At 41.8% G+C, this 19,054-nt stretch overlaps 1 protein-coding gene across 4 annotated transcripts in view; it reads left to right on the forward strand.

Annotated features, from left to right (window-relative positions):
- Nucleotides 1–19,054, forward strand: part of LOC126426775 (zinc finger protein OZF-like) — a 162,700-nt gene that overhangs the window by 95,581 nt on the left and 48,065 nt on the right. For all 4 annotated transcript variants that reach the window (XM_050088767.1, XM_050088764.1, XM_050088765.1 and 1 more), the window contains exon 5: nt 11,724–11,819. In XM_050088767.1, the coding sequence (XP_049944724.1) occupies nt 11,724–11,819 (96 nt within the window). The remainder of the gene's footprint in view (nt 1–11,723; nt 11,820–19,054) is intronic.

Raw genomic sequence — 19,054 nt, forward strand, 5'->3', positions numbered from 1 at the left:
AAGGTTTGAAATTATGCTTAAAGTCTGTTTTGTCTTCTGAACTTGGTGTCGTACAATGATATAACATTAAAGGTACTTTCACTGTTATATTTGGACACTGTCTGCAAACTGTGTAGCGAATAAGTCCATAGTAAAGAAGTAATAAATTAAAACGTCATGTTTGTACCTGAATTTTGGCCACACAAACAGTGAATGTGTAGTGTGTGATAAACTTTTTTTACTTTCATCTTTTTGCAGGGAGTGAAAGTGAGAACAAGCTTCATAAAGTTTTGAAATTGTGTGTAAACTTTACAGGAAGCCCCTAGGTGCTCTCCTTGTCAAACACTGGACGAATGAAGTTGTGTATCTGCACACTCAGTTTGACTGCCTCGAGACGGCCTCACAGTTTGCAACTGTAATATTTGTCTTAAAACTTACTGCACATCTTACTGAGTGGATTATGACAGCAATTTGGTCAATAATAATGTGAAATATTGTATGTCGAATGTTTGTTACCCCTAGGCTGTAGCTGATACCTGGCTCAGGTGTAGCATTTTAGTAATATTGATAGTTGTAATGCAGTAGCAGACCCCGAGAGTTTCTACTCGGAGTTCTTGTCTACTGTTTTGCAAAGTATAATCAACTTTCAACACTTCGAGCCTCATATTTTAACTACATACCCATTAATTAATTCAACGTGAACTCCCTCTACTCAAAATTGTGATCAGTTTTAGCCACTTTCACTGGAAGAGCATTTTTTTTTTTATAAAATAATGTTGCTATCTGTTTGTCTATAATGAGTCTGTTCATTACGATTTACCCTGCGACAGTAAATTGTCTTCCTCCCTTACGAATTATGCGATCTCTTGTTTTTTTTTCCTGTAAAATTATAGACTGAAACAGAAGGTGTCAACTACTTAGAAGGAAATTCAGAAATCCCAGTACATTTTAGTGATGTATTCATCTACATACATACTGTGCGAACCGTTACAAAGTGTGTTACGGAGGGAACTCGGTGTGGTATCACGTGTGAGTGTCTCTGTCAGTTCCATTCACATGTGGAGCGCTGGAAGAATGAGTGCTTAGATGCCTCAGTGACTGCTTTAGTGAGTCTAATCTTCTCTTCACGGTCCCCGTGTCAGCTGTACGTAGGGGGTAGAACGATATCTGGAAATTCTTCATTAATACTGATTCTAGAAATATTGTGGGTAGGCTTCCGTAGGATAACTGGAACGTATGTCGGAGTGTCTGCCACTCTGTTTTATGTGAGGCTCTCCTGTCAGTCTGACAAACATTCCACCAGTTGTGCTGCCCTTCCATATAACTCCGGTGTCCAATGTTAGTCCTTTATAGCATGCTTCGTCCACACATTTGAGCAATGTTCTGGGACGGGTTGCACGAGTGTTTTGTAGACAAGTTCCTTTGTATGGTGCATTAGGAAAGCTACTATGCACCGAACTACAGACTATAGGTGTAGATTATGCTGGAAATTCAAAACGAAGTTGATGGAACTGTTTTTTCGTGTGTACACAATTGCTTTTAATTATAAAATATTTTAACTTTTTTAACTTAATGTCTTTTTTTAAAAAATACTTTTTGGTAGCCACGTTAGCTGTTAGCAGTTCCTTTATTACGGGATGACACACAACCGGTTTCAGAACTATTCAGTCGGATCCTCAGGTGCATACATCATACAGAAAAATATGATATGAACTAGAAGATACAATAATGGTAAAAAATAAGGCAATTAACCAGAAACTAATTTATATTTGGTTTGTTAAAGTACACAGTCTCACAGTGTTCGGACGGCATTCGAATTGCCAGAACTGCCTAAATCGGATAGTTACAAGATGAAACATCAGAAATTCCAGTGGGTAGCAGGTGCAGGCAGTGTATACGAGCTCTGTGAGCTGCGGGTACGGACCTAAAAATGGAGTCGAAACAAGATGCCGGAGGAGAACTGTATGGAACAAACTCTTGTGTGGATAGAAAAATATAAAGATTCACCACTCGTGAAAAATCGAGAGATTCTCGCAAAAGCCACATGGTGGAGATGTGGCTATTCCCGAAGTAGGAAGGCCAGGCCAGCTGACAACCCAGTCGACATAACGTTACTGAAACTGCCAGCGTGCAGTGTGCCGGAGAGAAGCGACCGACTCCTTCCCAGGTACATACCCGTGGCCCACCGTGCTCGTGCACACTGCTTGCACCTGTCTTTCTGGTTCATTGTCTTATTTTCACCATTATTATACCTCCTAATTTATATTACATTCTTTCATACACCCATCAAAGAAAGGTTTGCATGGCCTCGGTTCCCAGAGTTCTGGAACCTGTACATAAAATTGGATTAAAGATCAACATAAACGTCATTTCCACCCTTTTTATTGCTCGTGAAAACCACACATTGCATGGTGTACCACCATACACTGAGACCTTCATAGGTGATGGTCCAGATTGCTGTACACACTGTTACTTCTAATACCCAGTAGCACATCCTCTTGCATTGATGCACGCCTGTATTCTTCGTGGCATACTATGCACGAGTTCATCGAGGCACTGTCGGTCCAGTTTGTCCCACTCCTCAGTGGCGATTCGGCGTAGATCCCGCAGAGTGGCTGGTGGGTCACGTCGTCCGTAAACGGCCCTTTTCAATCTGTCCCGGGCATTTACGACAGATGTGCACGATGGGGGCACGAATTGTCATCTGTGAAGACGAATGCCTCGCCAATATTCTGCCGATATGGTTGCACTGTCGGTCAGAGGATGGCATTCGTGTATCGCACAGCCGTTATAGCGCCTTCCGTGACCACCGGTGGCGTATGTTGGCCTCACGTAATGCCACCCCAAAACGGAAGGGAACGTCCCCATAGCTGCACTCGCTGGACAGTGTGCCTAAGGCGTTCAGCCTGACCGGGTTACCTCCAAACGTGTCTCCGACAATTGTCTGGTCGAAGGCATATGCGACACTAGTCGGTGAAGAGAACGTGATGCCAGTCCTGAGCGGTCTATTTGGCATGTTGTTGGGCACATCTGTACTGCACTGCACAGTGTCGGGGTTGCAAAGAAGGACCTCGCCAGGGATGTCAGGAGTGAAGTTGTACATCCTGCACGCTTTGAGTCGTAACACGACATCCTGTGGCTGCACAAAAAGCATTATTCAACACAGTGGCATTGCTGTCAGGGTTCCTCTGAGTCATAATCCGTAGGTAGCGGCCATCTGCTGCAGTAGTAGCCCTCGGGTGGCCTGAGCGGGGCGTGTCATTGACAGTTCCCATCTCTCTGTACCTCCTCCACGTCTGAACATCATCACTGTGGTTCACTCTGAGACACCTGGACACTTCCCTTGTTGAGAGCCCTTCCTGGCACAAAGTAACAATGCAGAAACAATCGAACTGCAGTATTGATCATCTAGGCACGGGTGAACTACAGACAACACGAGCCGTATATCTGCTTCCTGGTGGAATGACTAGAACTGATCGGCTGTTGGACCCCTTCCGTCTAATAGGCACTGCTCGTACATTGTTGTTTACATCTTTGGGCGGGTTTAGTGACATCTCTGAACAGTCAAAGGGACTGTGTCTGTGATACAATATCCACAGTCAACGTCTGTCTTAAGAAGTTCTGGGAACCAGGGTGATGCAAAACTTTTTTTTTGATGTGTGTAAATGTATACACCTGAGGATGTGATTAAAGTGTTGTGAAACTGGCTGTGTGTGATACTGTAATAAAGGAACTACTAATAGCTAATGCGGTACCGAAAAGCTGTTTTAAACATTTTAATACTTTCTTAAAAAATGTTTAAAATATTTTATCATTCACCTCAGCTGTGGATACCCAACTGAAAAATCATTTATTAATTCCTTCTACTGTTGTTTACCATTTAACTATTTGGTTCTGTTCATGGAAACTGTTGTTGAGTGCGGAGTGCAGTGTTTAGGTGTTCAGTTTGTTTTTAAATTTCTGTGTTTTCAACTGAGATACTTGTACTGGTGTTCAAAATTAAAGCAACAAGCATAAATTTTGCAGGGTTGCATTTATTTTGCCACAAAACAGTATAAATAGGTGATAGCGGAGTAGAAACAATGTAAACAATACGGAATGCAAACAACTGCAATATGTACAAGAGTAGATGAAAATGTCCTTCATTTCTTCCAACTTGACAGATTTGCACACACATTCCGACAAGTGTTTAATGTGCACAGTATGGGGTGTGACCACCTGTGGCAGCAGTATAGGCCTTAAAATGCTGGAGCATGCTGTGAATAATGTCACCAGTGTCACGTTGAGGCAAAACGTCCATTCTTCATGTGGAGGGTTTCACAAGTCTTGGAGGGCGGTCGGCGGATGCTGACGTGGTGCAAGCCATGTCACTAGTGCATCCCAGACATGCTCTATGGAATTCGAATTGGGAGAGTGGGCAGGCCACGCCATGCGTGCAGTATCTTCCATTTTCGAGAAAACGTCAACCACCTGTGCTCTGTAAGGTCGAGCATTATCGTCCGTCAATACAATATAGAGCCCGGGCCCATAGCAGCTCACAACTGCCACATGTGAGATCCTGAGATCTCCTTATGGATCCTGACACCAGTAAAATCTCACTGATTCACCCATACAATTTCATGAAGAGGAGTTCGAGTGGTAAACGTAATGCCTGATCCTCCTCGATATCAGTCTCCTTCCACAATGTTGGGGTCTCGAAATCAAGTTCTACGTTCCCTCCGGATGTGGAAGCTGGGTATTTTCCCAGATAGACTCAGGTATGCCATTGTTAAACCACTGCATAAAAAAAAGGGGATACGTCTGATGTCAACAACTACCGCCCAATCTCTCTTCTGACTGCTTTATCCAAAATTCTTGAAAAAGTAATGTATTGTAGAGTAGCTTCACACCTTTGTAAAAATAAAGTTTTAACAAAATGTCAGTTTGGTTTCCAGAAGGGTTTTTCAACGGAAAATGCTATATATACTTTCACTAATGAAATATTAAATGCTCTGAGTAACCGGAAGTCACCCGTTGGGATTTTTTGTGATCTATCAAAGGCTTTTGTTTGTGTAAATCATGGAATACTTGTAGATAAGATCAAGTACTGTGGTATGAATGGAACAGTGCTCAAATGGTTTAAATCATACCTAACTGGAAGACTGAAGAAAGTTGAAATAAACAGTTCACATAATATGCAAAAAACTGGTTATTTCTCAAACTGGGGAACAGTCAAGAATGGTGTGCTACGAGGTTCGATCTTTGGCCCTCTGCTGTTCTTAATATATATTAATGACTTGCCATTCTATATTCATGAAGATGCAAAGCTGGTACATTTTGCTGATGATACAAGTATAGCTATCACACCCAACAGACAAGAATTAACTGGTGAAATTGTAAATGATGTTTTTCAGAAAATCATTAAGTGGTTCTCTGCAAATGGGCTCTCATTAAACTTTGACAAAACACAGTATATACAGTTCCACACAGTAAATGGAATGACCCCATTAATAAATACAGACATCGATCAGAAATCGGTAGCTAAGGTGGAATATTCAAAATTTCTAGGTGTATGCATTGATGAGGGGTTGAACTGGAAAAAACACACTGAGGATCTGCTGAAACGTTTGAGTTCAGCTGCTTATGCTATTAGGGTCATTGCAAATTTTGACGATATACATCTGAGTAAATTAGCTTACCATGCCTATTTTCATTCTCTGCTTTCGTATGGCATCATATTCTGGGGTAACTCATCATTGAGTGAAAGAGTGTTCACTGCACAAAACCGTGTAATCAGAATAATTGCTGGAGCTCATCCAAGATCATCCTGCAGACACTTATTTAAAAAGCTAGGGATCTTCACTGTAGCCTCACAATATATATATTCACGTATGAAATTTGTTATTAACAATCCGAACAAATTCAAAAGTAATAGCAGTGTACATGGCTACAACACTAGGAGAAAGGATGATCTTCACTACTCAAGGTTAAATCTAACTTTGGCTCAGAAGGGCATAAATCATGCTATCACAAAAGTCTTTGGTCACTTACTTAATAGCATCAAAAGTCTGACAGATAGCCATATAGCACTTAAAAGGAAATTAAAAGAATTTCTTAATGGCAACTCCTTCTACTCATTAGATGAATTTTTGGATGTAGTAAGTGGGTAATTTCCCAACCCCCACAAAAATAAATAAAAATATTGAGTGTCATTTAATATTTTGTCTAATGTAATATCTTGTATAGACACCTTCTATTAACCTGACACGTTCCACATTAATACGAAGTGTCGTAGTCACGATCTATGGAACAAGTACTAATCTAATCTAATCTCTAATCTAATCCATTGAGAATCTGTCACCAGACCAAATTGGGACTCATCTGTGAAAAGAACATTGGCCCACTGTTTGATTATCTGGATCACATGTTGATGGCTCCACTCTAGATGTTCCCTTGTGTGAAGAAGAATCAGAGATGCACACACACAGCAGGTCTCCAACAGTAGAGGCCACTCTGTCAAAGCCTTCTCTACACTGTTTGCCTCGATACAACATGCGGCGAGGTCATGTGTCAGTTGTCGTGCAGTATTAAGGCCGTGCAGTTCTCGTGACCTTACAGCCAAATAACGGTCCTCTCTTTCCGATGTCCCACGTGGTTGGTCCTGCCCCGGTCTCCGGGATAGTTTCAATTTCTAAAACTGTCACTACGCCCAATAGATGACAGAACGATACGTACGAAGTCATCAGGCCGTGCGAGTTTGCAATTGTCCTGCTTCCAATTCCTCTTATGGTCTTCCACCTCACGGAGCCTGGTAGGCACCTTTTCTCTGCCATACTGCACCGATTGTGAATGTGTGCACAGCGATTGTGGATGTTGGACTAGCTGGTAAACACTACTCAGTTTGATATGTGGCTCGACGTTATCGTTGGCGTGATCTTCCGTTGACCAAAATGCCACTTTCTGTGCCGAAGACGATTGTACAGACATCTGTTGACAGTTTGTACTCGTATTATTATATTGTGAGAATTAGGCACAGGATGGGGAAATAGTGGTTTGTTGCTTTAATTTGGGACATCAGTGTATTTTTCTTGTTGAACATGTGTTTTGACTAGGTGGTAGGTAAATAGATGTAGTGCAGGGATTATTTGCTGAAAAATTGCAGGAAACATCTGCGCATCTTCAGAATGTGGTTTGTTGTTGAGAAATTTTGGGGGATGGACTCAGTGTTACGTGCTGAATGAACTGGAAGGGCACCTAAAATGAACAGAAGTAAGCTACTTCTAATGCCGTGTGGCAGATCTGAGCAAAATCATTGCACAAAAAAAGAAAAAAACAAAAGATTTCCGCACTTGGCACTGTGCATAAAGTGATTTGGCAAACATTGAAATTTTCCCTGTATAATGTGACAGCAGTGCAAAAACTGGTAGATGAATATCAGGAAAAGTTAATTGGTTGTTGCAAATAGTTTACTTCTTTTATTAAGAGGAATACTGTCGATAGTCTCGATGTCACCTTTTATGCAGACGAGGCCCGACTCCAACTTTCTGGTCAACTTAACACACACAACACGCGATTACGGTCAACGGAGAATCCTCTTGCTGTACATTAAACAATGTTGTGTGATCAGAAAATTGGAGTGTGAGAAGTAATATCCAGACGGTACGTTGTTAGACTTTTATTTTTTTAAGGAACCGTGAAGAGGGAATGTTATTGTTTAAAGATCCACAATTTCATTGCCAGCAAAAGGAAGGTTAAGTCAATTACTTACAGTTTCAACAATACGGTGCTACTGTGCCCGCAGCAAGCAACACTTTGTATGTCCTGGTAGAGATTTGTGGGGAACTTGTCACCTCAGTAAACCTGTATCTTCCTCACTTACTATACCTTACTCCACCAAACTCGCTTTGTGACTTAAAATCTGAAATAACTGCATATGTGAGAAGCAGATAACAATCAGATATGCACAAAGTGTTTTCCAATCAAATTAAGTGGGTTCGGATTTGTGGGTGTCACTTCCAACAAATGTGTAGCTGCACAGCAACTTTTTTGAACGCCCTGTAATCTGATAGTATTTCCCTATTATTGCACTAATGAACTGAAGTCTGCTTCCTGCTTTACCTATAACTATGACTGTGAGCCTATGTGATTATTCTGTTTCATATCCCTGCCAACTGCTACTCCCAGGTATTCGTAGGAGTTGACCGAGTTTAAAATTGCAACTCACTGATATTACTGTTGGAGGATTTTATATCCTTTTGTTTTGTGAAGCACATAATTTTACATATTGGTACACTTAAAGGAAGTTGCCACTCACTGCACTGTTTTGAAATCTTACAAAAATCATAAATATTAGGATGTTGAAAGGTTGAATATTTGACCAGTTACGGCTCGGCTGCTGAAGGGGGACCGAGCCGCACGTGTCCGGCCCCACAGGACTTGGCTCGGTCACGTACTTGCTCTGTGTCTGCTGCCCAGACTCCAGATACGCGAATAACCGAGCTCCACCTGTCATCGCTAATGTGTGCCGCACTGCACAAATCCGACCCCCCTCCTTTTTAACACAAAAGTAATGTTGCAAACTACATTTACACGACATAGTTAACTTCATACAGTACAAGATTTGGTATCTAGCACATCTGAAACTGAGAGACATGATAAATAATTTAGAGATATCTGCTTCAGTTGTATTAATATTTATTTAGAGCAAAATCTGATTTTCAGATGTATGAAATTATTTCGTAACACGTAACATGCGGTGAGGCCGGTCTGTGCTAAAGTTCCAATCTTTGCACGTCGGCAGAGCCGCTGGGCCGCCGTGCGGTAGGAACGCCGACAACTAGTAGAAACAGACTCGTGACCAGTAGCGATAGAGACAGCGTGACGCTGCCCAAACTGTCGTATGTGTGACGATGCTATGCTGACTTTGTGTATATTCGTGACAGTGCTAGTACGGCTTTATTATTTTAGGACACGTTATAAAACAGATCTGAAGATGGTCACTGCTGACCGAAACTGGTGGTCTAAGGACCAAAAGTTTTGTGATCGTTGGCAGAATTAAAAGAAATTCGTAACGTGTTGCGTCCTCCCTGCTGAGAAACCACTGATGGGTGATCTTTAATAATCCGTCATCTTACTCTTGTTATTAAATATTGCTGTAATAACAGTATTGCTGTCGTACTGAGTCGAACAATTTGTGAACCTAAGAAACACCACAACCACCCGATTGCTGCAATTCGTAGCTTTCTAGATGTTACGTGAGAAAAGGCCAAGTCGGCTTTTGTACAAAGGTGGTCTGAAATGTTCTCCGAGTCACCACGAGAGGTCAGCGCTAGCGCAACGAGTTGTTCACGTGTCATTGGACTGTTGCCTGTAAACGTGCCACGTCAGTGCTCTCGGAAGAGAGCTGTGGCAGTCACGTGGCTCTGTAGTTGTTTCCGCGTAGTGATTTGTGAAGATGGAAAAAATTGAGATTCGAGCAGTGATCAAGAACTTCGTAAAGAAAGATATGAACGCAAAGGACATTTGTGCCGATTTCCAGAATACACTGAGGGGCTCTGTTCCTTCATCTACAGCTGTTGCTAAGTGAACAAATGAATTTAAATTTGGTCGGTAATCCACGCAGTGGTCGGATGAGATGTGTCACTACTCCAGAGATAATTGCAAAAGTGCACAAGATGGTCACGGAGGATCGTCGATTGAAAGTGCGTGAAATGGCTCACACTTGCCAGATGTCATCTGAAAGGGTATATCACATTTTAACTGAAGAATTAGAAATGAAAAAATTATCTGCAAGATGGGTGTCGCAACTCTTGCCGCTGCACCTGCACACGTGTGCCGTCACCGTGGCAGAATTATACGCTTTGAGGTACGAATTGTTGTCACACCCACATTATTCACCTGATATGCCTCAGTCAGACTTCCATCTCTTCCCAAAACGGAAAATTTTTCTCGGTGGATGAAGATTCAGTTCAAACGAAGAATTGATAGCAGGAGTTCGCAACTATTTTATAGGCCTGGAGGAAATTCATTTTCGAGATGGGATCGAGGCACTGGAACATCGACGGACTGAGTGCATTAGTCTACAAGGAGAATACATTGAAAAATAAAAAAAAGTTTCATTGATGTAGGTAGCTTTTTTCTAATTCCACTCTGAGAACTTTTCAACCCCCCTTGTATAACATGTTTTTGGAATCCTTGCCGCTTTGATGTTTTTGGAATCCTTGCTGCTTTGAACGGAGGCTGTCAGTTTATTTGAGATGCTGTAGTGCAACATGGGGTGAATGACATATGTTCCACTGAAAATGTTCGTGCTCATGAAAGATGGTCGTGTCTTCCCAAAACATTTTGTGTGTGGGGAGGGGGGGGGGGGAGGGGGGGGGGGGAGAAAAGAAGGGAAAAAAAAGAAAATACTGTGTATGCCCTGATGTATGATGTGTGGAGATTGTCCATATGCAACGACACAACACAGCAGAAGCAAGGCACAGTGTCGTGGGTGCAATAGCACTCGCTGGACGTGGACATTTGTGCCTCGGCGACGTGCCTTGAGGGTATCGTGAACACACTAGAGGAAACAGAGATACTATAATGTAAATGATCATGATAAATGAAGAGTGTAAGTCTTGGGTCTTAAGTTGAGTTCGGTGTGGTCAGACATTTTGAATGATGTATTTGAAAAGTTAAAAGTTATTGGTAATTGGATCTGTCTTCGCAGTTGATGTAAATAGTTGAACAGATACAGAAGATTACTGTTGAAGATGTATTTGTCATTTGGTAGCTCACAATAGTGAGACACTTTCTCACAGCATCACCCTCGACACGAATTCTCGAAGTGCAAGTTTGTGCGCAGTATGCTACGGAGTAGCCGTACGACGAGAATAAAACGAAAAGGTGACCGTATTTCAGGCAGACCGGTAAATCACACTGACATATTGGCCACGCAGTGTTTCCTACTCGTGGCATTGCAGTCGAGTTGCTACACACACGGGAGAAACGGAAACACCGCAATACCCAATTGTGTATGAGCTCAGTATATGTTGTAAAATCCATGAAATAAACCACGACTGTGTTGGACTCGGTGATAACCTCATATAGTAATGAATGTCCTGGTGGAGCAATGAACTCACTGTTGGGAGATCCTCCAGCAGACCACGCACTACCGGTTTTGTGTAGTTTTGCCAGGCTGGATAAGGAGAAGGGAAGAGATGGTTCCTTTGAGAAGGAAGCAGCTGATTTCCTCGTGCTCTGTCTAATGGAGACGTTAACCCTCTAGACACAGGTGATGCCCGTGTGTGCAGTCGGCTCTTTCTGTACGATTCCACGAGGCACGCTGTTATCGAGTCTGATATAATTTCTTTGCTGTTTGTCAGAAGTCACGGTTTTCCTGTTGAATCTTTTTTTCCTGCCCTTCTTTATTTGTTTTGAAGTCCTGGTGGAGCTAAACAACAAATGTTACCCTGTTTGCATATTTTATGACCTGACCTTGCCAAATTTGTTGATATTGTTGGTCACTAAACTGAAGATTTATCTCTGCATTGGTGGGATATTAGTGTGTGCAAGTGGTGTCCTTTTGAATACACCCCTCATACCTGTGTACAGAGAATTGTCCCATCATTAAAGAAACTTTTTTTCAGACCAGTGTGTGTGTGTGTGTGTGTGTGTGTGTGTGTGTGTGTGTGTGTGTGTGTGTGTTATTACACTGATATGTATATCTCATTGGCTGTCTTTGAAGTGATTTTGTGTAATACAGTGATTTTTCTTAATGGCAGGTGCACGAGGATGGGGTTGACCAGAGGCTGCCAGATACTCCAGCAGGAGGGGCTGAACAGGAGGTGATTCTCGGCCTGGCTCCGGAGGTGGAATGGGTGAGAGGTGCTCAGTAGTGCTCCATTTAAGGCTGTCCACTGGCGTTTGTCTTGACCTATGTGATGTGGAGCGGTAGTGTCTTTAGATTGTCGTACGGTGGTTTTTGTAGAGAATCTCTTAAATGTAAATGAAAGATTGTTATTTGAGTTCATAACAGTTTTTAATTGCTGCAGTGATTTTTAGAGCCAAAAATAAAGTTTGCAGTTTTTCATAATCACCCCAAGATTTTTAGTAGTGAACCATAAAATTCTGAAAAATGAAATCTTAAAGCATCCATCTCGACTAGCTCAAGCTTTACGTATGTAACAGATAACAGAGGCTCACATTGGAGAACTGCTCGATGGGTATAAAAACTAAACTCGTAGCTGTGAAACATTACATACGTCGGTCCAAAGATCTGGTAAAATGTCCTACTAGGACCGAAGGACATAGTGTGACAGCTGTTAACAACTTGTTTTTGAGCCGACAACCTGCAGTGATTTAGTTGCAAAATCAGTAAAGGGTAGTTTATCTGACTACAGTGGTCAAATATTGATATTAAAATATACTGAACAGTTAAACAATGGAAAATCCAGGATGGATAGTAACAACATTACGAAAAGGAAAGTTGCTACTCACCATACATAGGAGATGGTGAGTCGTAATAGGAACAACAAATAGACCTGTCACAAATAAAGCTTTCAGCCATTAAGGCCTTTGTCAACAATAAGTGACTCTCTCTCTCTCTCTCTCTCTCTCTCTCTCTCTCTCTCTCTCTCTCTCATGCAAATGCAACTCGCACACACATGACTGTAGTCTCAGGCACCTGAAACCACACTGCGAGCTGCAGCACCAGAGCACCAGTACGTGATGGGAGTGGCGACTGGGTGTGGGTAAGGAGGAGGCTGGGGCGCAGAGGGGGAGGGACAGAGTATGGCGGGGGTGGTGGACAGTGAAGTGTTGCAGTTTAGACGGAGGGCAGGAGAGAAGGTGCAGAGGGGGGAAGGGGTAAGTAGCAGAAAGGAGAGAAATAAAAATAAATTAAAAGAGTGGGTGTGGTGGTGGAATGAGGGCTGTGTAGTGCTGGAATGGGAACAGGGAGGGGGCTGGATGGGTGAGGACAGTGAGTAACGAAAGTTGAGGCCGGGAGGGTTACGGGAACGTAGGATGTATTGCAGGGAAAGTTCCCACCTGCGCAATTCAGGAAAGCTGGTGTTGGTGGGAAGGGTCCGTATGGCACAAGCTGTGAAGCAGTCATTGAGATGAGGGATATCGTGTTTGGCAGTGTATTCAGCAACAGGGTGGTCCACTTGTTTTTCGGCTACAGTTTGTCGGTGGCCGTTGATGTGGACAGACAGCTCGTCGGTTGTCATGCCTACGTAGAATGCGGCACAGTGATTGCAGCTTAGCTTGTAAATCACATGACTGGTTTCACAGGTAGCCCTGCCTTTGATGGGATACGTGACGTTAGTGACCGGACTGGTGTAGGTGGTGGTGGGAGGATGTATGGGACTGGTCTTGCATCCAGTGCATTGTCAGCTACCTCATTAAACTTGAGCTATAGTTCCTCTACATGTTCTTGTCTTGAGCTGAGAACTGAATAGTTTCAGACAAGCAATAAAGACCCGACAGCAGAAGTATATATTAATTGTCATACAGCAAATGAAACACCCTATGTAAAACTCCTATGGTTGCTGTTGAATAACAGTTAAAATGGAGTCGGTGCAGGGATAAACTAATCGAGAAGTTCAGTTCAGCATGTCTTGTCCTTAGGAACATTTGTAACTGTATTGACTTACACAAAAGGGTTGATGCCTTATTTTGCAGATGCTACAAGAGAGGCATTGAGCATGATGAAGATACGTACCTATCAGATGCGAAGAGTGTCTGTCTAAGAAGTGGAAAGAAAGATAGTATTTCCTGCTAATAATATGAAATGTCCACGAGAGTGAAATCACAGAAATTTGAACTCATTTGGAGTATTACTAAGAGTCACTGTTCCCATGCACCATCCCCAAATGAAATACGAAAACTGAGATGTGATTGCGGTTCTCAGAAGTATCCTCTGCTACACACTGTAAGATAACTTGAGGGGCTATAGTGCCCATTAGTGTCAAGTACTTGAATTAATGCCATCGTGGCAGCAGTATAAATGTGTCTCAAATGTTCACCATAGTGTGTAATTTGCTATAGATCACAAAAATGCTGTCTGAAATCCTTACAGGAACATATATTGGAATTATTAATAGTTATAGCTTTGATAACAGTGATGGGCCATGTTTCAAAACACTCTCTTATAATTTTGTGGGCGGTATTCACTCGAAACTTGACACTTTCGTAGCACTCGTGAAGTGACAGGAAAACAAAGCCTCGAAAATCAGTGATTATAAAAAACACTGAGCTTTCCAGTATATATGTACATTTATCAAAGAAAATGAGAAAAATCTTCTTTTTAATGAGCAACGAAGTATGGGAGGAATTCTGAGACTGATATTGCACTCACATTAGTGTATCGGAAGGCAGAGGACGAGAAGAGGCAGACTGTGACGAAAGGACCCGAGGTCCACAAACAGTCGAAATCCTTGCAGAGTCTTCCAGAATAAAGCACGTCTTTTGGAATTTTCCCAAGATATCCCTGACATTATCAGATGAAATCGGTTTTGGTTCCAGAAAAATTGTAACCTCCGGTTTGTCGGCGCCATCCTTTTACTGAGGTGGGTCGCTGCACTTTTGCTGCAATATCGTCCCAGTGGAAGGGTGATGTGTTGCTGACTGCTGCAGCTTGTCAGCTCCCAGCTGTTTGATGGTACAGAGGAATGTAGCACAGGCCCAGGAGATTTTGTTGCTCCACATTGGCACAAGGCTTTCCATCTCTAGTAGGTTAACCACTTTTGGAAATTGTTTGTACAAGTATGCTGTTGTTGTTGCTGTTTCCAGTCCAAAGACTTGTTTGATGCACCTCTCCATTCTACTCTATCCTGTGCAAACTTCTTCATTTCTTAATAATGTATACTCCCGAATCCGAGCAGTGCTTTTTTTCTGGTTTTCAGGATCCAAACAACCGTCAGTGGCTTAGAATGAAATGCAAAGCAAATGGAAGTTCTGAAAAATGGCATTGGGAACTGTCTCGACTAACTTTTGCCATCAGAAAAAAGCAGTGCTAGACAGGAACGATTTTCAAGAGTGGAGATAAATACTGGCATCAAATCTTGTGTGCTAGTAAAAATACATAAAATAGTTAGAAAGTAAAGGTACTTTTTTCTGAGTTTAGGCCACCGAATTGTAATATGTCCATCTACGGAGAAAATAGAAATTCAGTATTGCTCATCTTCGAATGAAGCAGCCTTTCAAATATTCGTAGCAGCAAAAATAAATTCCCCTACGTAAATACCAACAGTGCCTAAGGCTTTAGGATTCTTGCACAAGTTGGTAAGCTGTGGCTCATTTTCATTGCACATATTATGAAGTGCTTGTGTAGTGAACCATAATGAAAAGCTTTCATTACAGTGCCAAATTCCAGGAGGAAATTATTTCTTATGCAGAAAAAATGCTAACCGTGCTGCAGGCACTTAAGGCATCAGCAGAGGTCGGCTTCATGGTGCTGCTGTTTCTCCAGCGCTGCCACTTCACTACGAATCTGCTACGAAAAGCCGATTGGCAAACTCGTGTTCAGAACGTAAGTCAATATGGCCATCACTTTGTCAGTACATCGTCATTGTTTTCCTACCGGTGACAGTAGACGGTTCCTATGAATCGTGAATCGCATACTCTCTTTGTCCAGGGTGTATACGACCTGGGACAGCCGGGAGATCCGGGAAAAACCTGGGAATTTTTCACCTGGGAGAAAACTGGGAAAACCCCGGGAATTTTTTAGAGAGAAAAAAATGAAAATAAAACTTAAATTGCAAAGGAAATAAAATAACACAGTGCTCGTACAAGCGTCTGCCAACTGCAAAATGTGTCAAAGGCTTTAGGAAAACTATGCAGTGCTTTGTAACAACAAATTGCCTCCGACGAGTGTGGCGTCACAACTGTTTACATTAGATCAATTAGCCAGTTCTGAGCGGGCTCACGCACACGCGCAGTTGAGTCGCGTATTAGTAATACCTTCTCCCGCTTCTGGCTACAGAAGTGTGGCTGTTGGCCGTGTAAGCAGCAGTAGCAGCAACCAGCCATATGGGGTACCCAGAAAGATTTTACTGATGCGCCCAAGCTGCCAGATTCACGCGTGCACAGCAGGCCCGGACCTAGTGTGTGGGGTGGGGAGGGGAGGGGAGGTGGCAAACCGGAGTATCTGAACTGGGTGGTAATTTCGGGAGGAGGGGGCAAATTCATATTCTCGAGGGGGGAAAAAAAAACTTTGTTTCACAAAGCACCTAGCTTCCAGCGCAAGACGGTCTATTGATTATTCGTATGACTTTGAAAGGCACCCCTGGTGGTTTTTGGACATTTTTGAACACATTATAAGTTGATTTCTGAATGAATTATAAGTTGATTTTTGAATGCGTGCATAGTGTACGTGATATCTCTGCCAGGGGAATCATCGTCGCATCTAGAAATGAACTTTCCTGCAGACAAAACGGGATGGGGCTATACGAGCTGAGCAGAATAAAGCTGAACTGGTGAATGCCAACTGCTGCTTGTTTATGTGGTTGATTCGGTTTGCAGATGTTCGGCGTTGTTATAATTACTAGCGAAATCCATAGATTCAGACCACCAGAGTGGAAATAGAAGACTGACAGGTATAACAGGTAAGAAAGATTACGTATTTCTTCTCGGTGTATCCAAGAAACTGAAATTTGACAGAAAATTTTTGGCCAGATCGCTACACTAGTCAGGACCAGTTGTAGTCCCTTGCTAGCTGCCGCTTAAGTTCCATTCTCGGAGTAGCGCAGAAAACGCATTGTATGAACACGTATTAATGCCTAACTGGAGAATAGTCACTGGATAACTAAACTGGTGATTGTGGCAGGGTTAGTAAAGTTTACCGGAGAATGAGTTTTGACAGTGGTAGGAATAGTTACAGAATTACCGATGACGAGATTGTTTGTTAGAATGAGGAAGGAGAAGAAATGGGGACATCACACAAATTACGGAAGAATATGATTCCAAATTTATACAGAAGTTTCTTTCTACTACTTTTCAGTCTCGTGCATGAGAAACTGTAGTGTATGAATGAAATGTGAAACTATTTCCTAACATAAAGCTTTTTGATTGTAGATGGCCAAACAGGTATTTCGTACTGGTACTTCGTGAATTATATTCTGTCGTACTACAAAAATGATCGTTATTGCCAAAACAGTCTCACTTATTTGGTGTGTGTTACAATTGCTGCAATATTAGAAAGGCCTATTTTGGTTCATCCAGCAACAGGGGCAACATATATGTAATCAGATCGGGAAACCACAGCAGTCTTAAGTACTATTTCTATTAACAGCTTTTTCGGTGTTGGACGACGACATTTTGATTTTTCGTGTAGCAAAACATTTGGTGAACTCAAATGAGGTAATAGTTCTTTCGCAGAAAGGAAAGCACGCCATGTAAAGCTGTAGCAAGACAGAGAGAAAAATCGCTAGGACCTAAAGATTGAAGAAATGTGTACTGTCTTTCCTGTCTCTTGTCTTTACTGGTTTTAGGTGTCCTGTATTTAATTTCATGTCACACAGAAGAGCAAGTTATTAGCCAATAGCCAATAGCCAATAGGCAATAGAGAGTCCATATTTTTTGAAGAGTTCTTGTTCTCCCGGTGACATATAATCACATCCAGTATTAATTGCGAATTTTTGTTTTTTATTTTTTTTTTTTATGTTTAAGAGGGGCAGGATGTCAAACTGGCCGACTGGGAGCAGGAGAGGCACTACAGGCCATTTTAATTTCCACTGTCCTGAATATAGTTTGATGGCATCCATTACAAAATATACACGTTTGAGTTCCACAGAGCAAAATACAGTGACATGTGGTATAAGAATATTGTTTGAAGAGGCACTTCGGCACACTTAAGATCAAATAACATGTCTTACATTTCCTCGAAGATATACGTTTTATGTGTCAGACTCTTCAGAAAGATGTGCACTACAAAATGAATATAAATTTTGACATTCTTATGCATTATGCATAGAGTGCAGAGCAGTCTGAGTTATAGTGCGGAGGGGGATGGGGGGGGGGGGGGGGTAGTTTCCAGATGACCCGTGTTTACATTTAGTGATTTCTCTGTTTCCTCTTCGTTTACTGCTCTCACGCCAAATGAAAACGAGACGGATTTCTGTGGCTGGAAGCTATCAAGTGAATTAAAATGCATTCACATAATTACTATGTTACTAGTTTCAGATTTGATTTTATTTCCACCTTTCTGACAGTCAAGTATTAATCACCTTGCAGAACAATAAAGTTATTTTTGTCGGTTTGCTAAAGGAACTTTTCTTTTATTAAGCTTTCCTGCAGAGGCAGTAAATTTATTTGAAACGAAATGTTTAATTCCACACTATTGGCTAGTTTCAACTGTTCACTGCATTTAAAGTGCACGTTTTCATCTTCTAGCACTTACGGCATTAAGCCATAATAAAGAACCAAACGTAAGATAATACAGTACTGGTACTCCAAGAAAATTTACGTCCTGGAAACCAGACTGAAAAGCTTAATATCAGGTCGAGGCTTACGTCATTGGGAATCCGGACATACGAATGTGCACTTCAAGGCGAACTATGCGTTTTAGTATGGTTCACGAAATTCCGACGCTCTGATGTCTTGTTTCTTTTATGACATAATGTAAGTAAGCTCTTCTAATGTTTCACACATACATACGGGCTTCCTACGTCACCGTAGCTGCGGAAGCGCAGGGACGCCTATTATCTGGCGCTCTCTGGCAACTGCTGAAATGAACCTATTTCTAACAGGTTGCGGGAAAATATTGCGAATTTTGGTTCGAAAAATGTTGTTTTAGAATTAAATTTCCTTTTACGCAAGATGAACTATGTGCGAGAATGCACGATGAATTTCTGTGATCACAGAGTGTTTGTTCTCATTTGAAAATGAATGCTTTGATGATGAGCCATTTAGAAGAATTTTGAGCCCAGAATATCAGAGATTTATGTCTCTATTAAAAATTTTACTGGCGTATTTGTGTGATGCATCTTAAAGTGTGACATGCACTAAACAGATCAACATTAAATGTGAAAGCTTAGCTTATCTTGTAGCTTATTAGTCTTCGAGACAAATATTATATGCGAAAGCTTTTCTTGTAGCAACACTATGTATA

This window comes from Schistocerca serialis, chromosome 11, assembly GCF_023864345.2.
Source record: "Schistocerca serialis cubense isolate TAMUIC-IGC-003099 chromosome 11, iqSchSeri2.2, whole genome shotgun sequence".
Lineage (NCBI taxonomy): Eukaryota > Metazoa > Arthropoda > Insecta > Orthoptera > Acrididae > Schistocerca > Schistocerca serialis.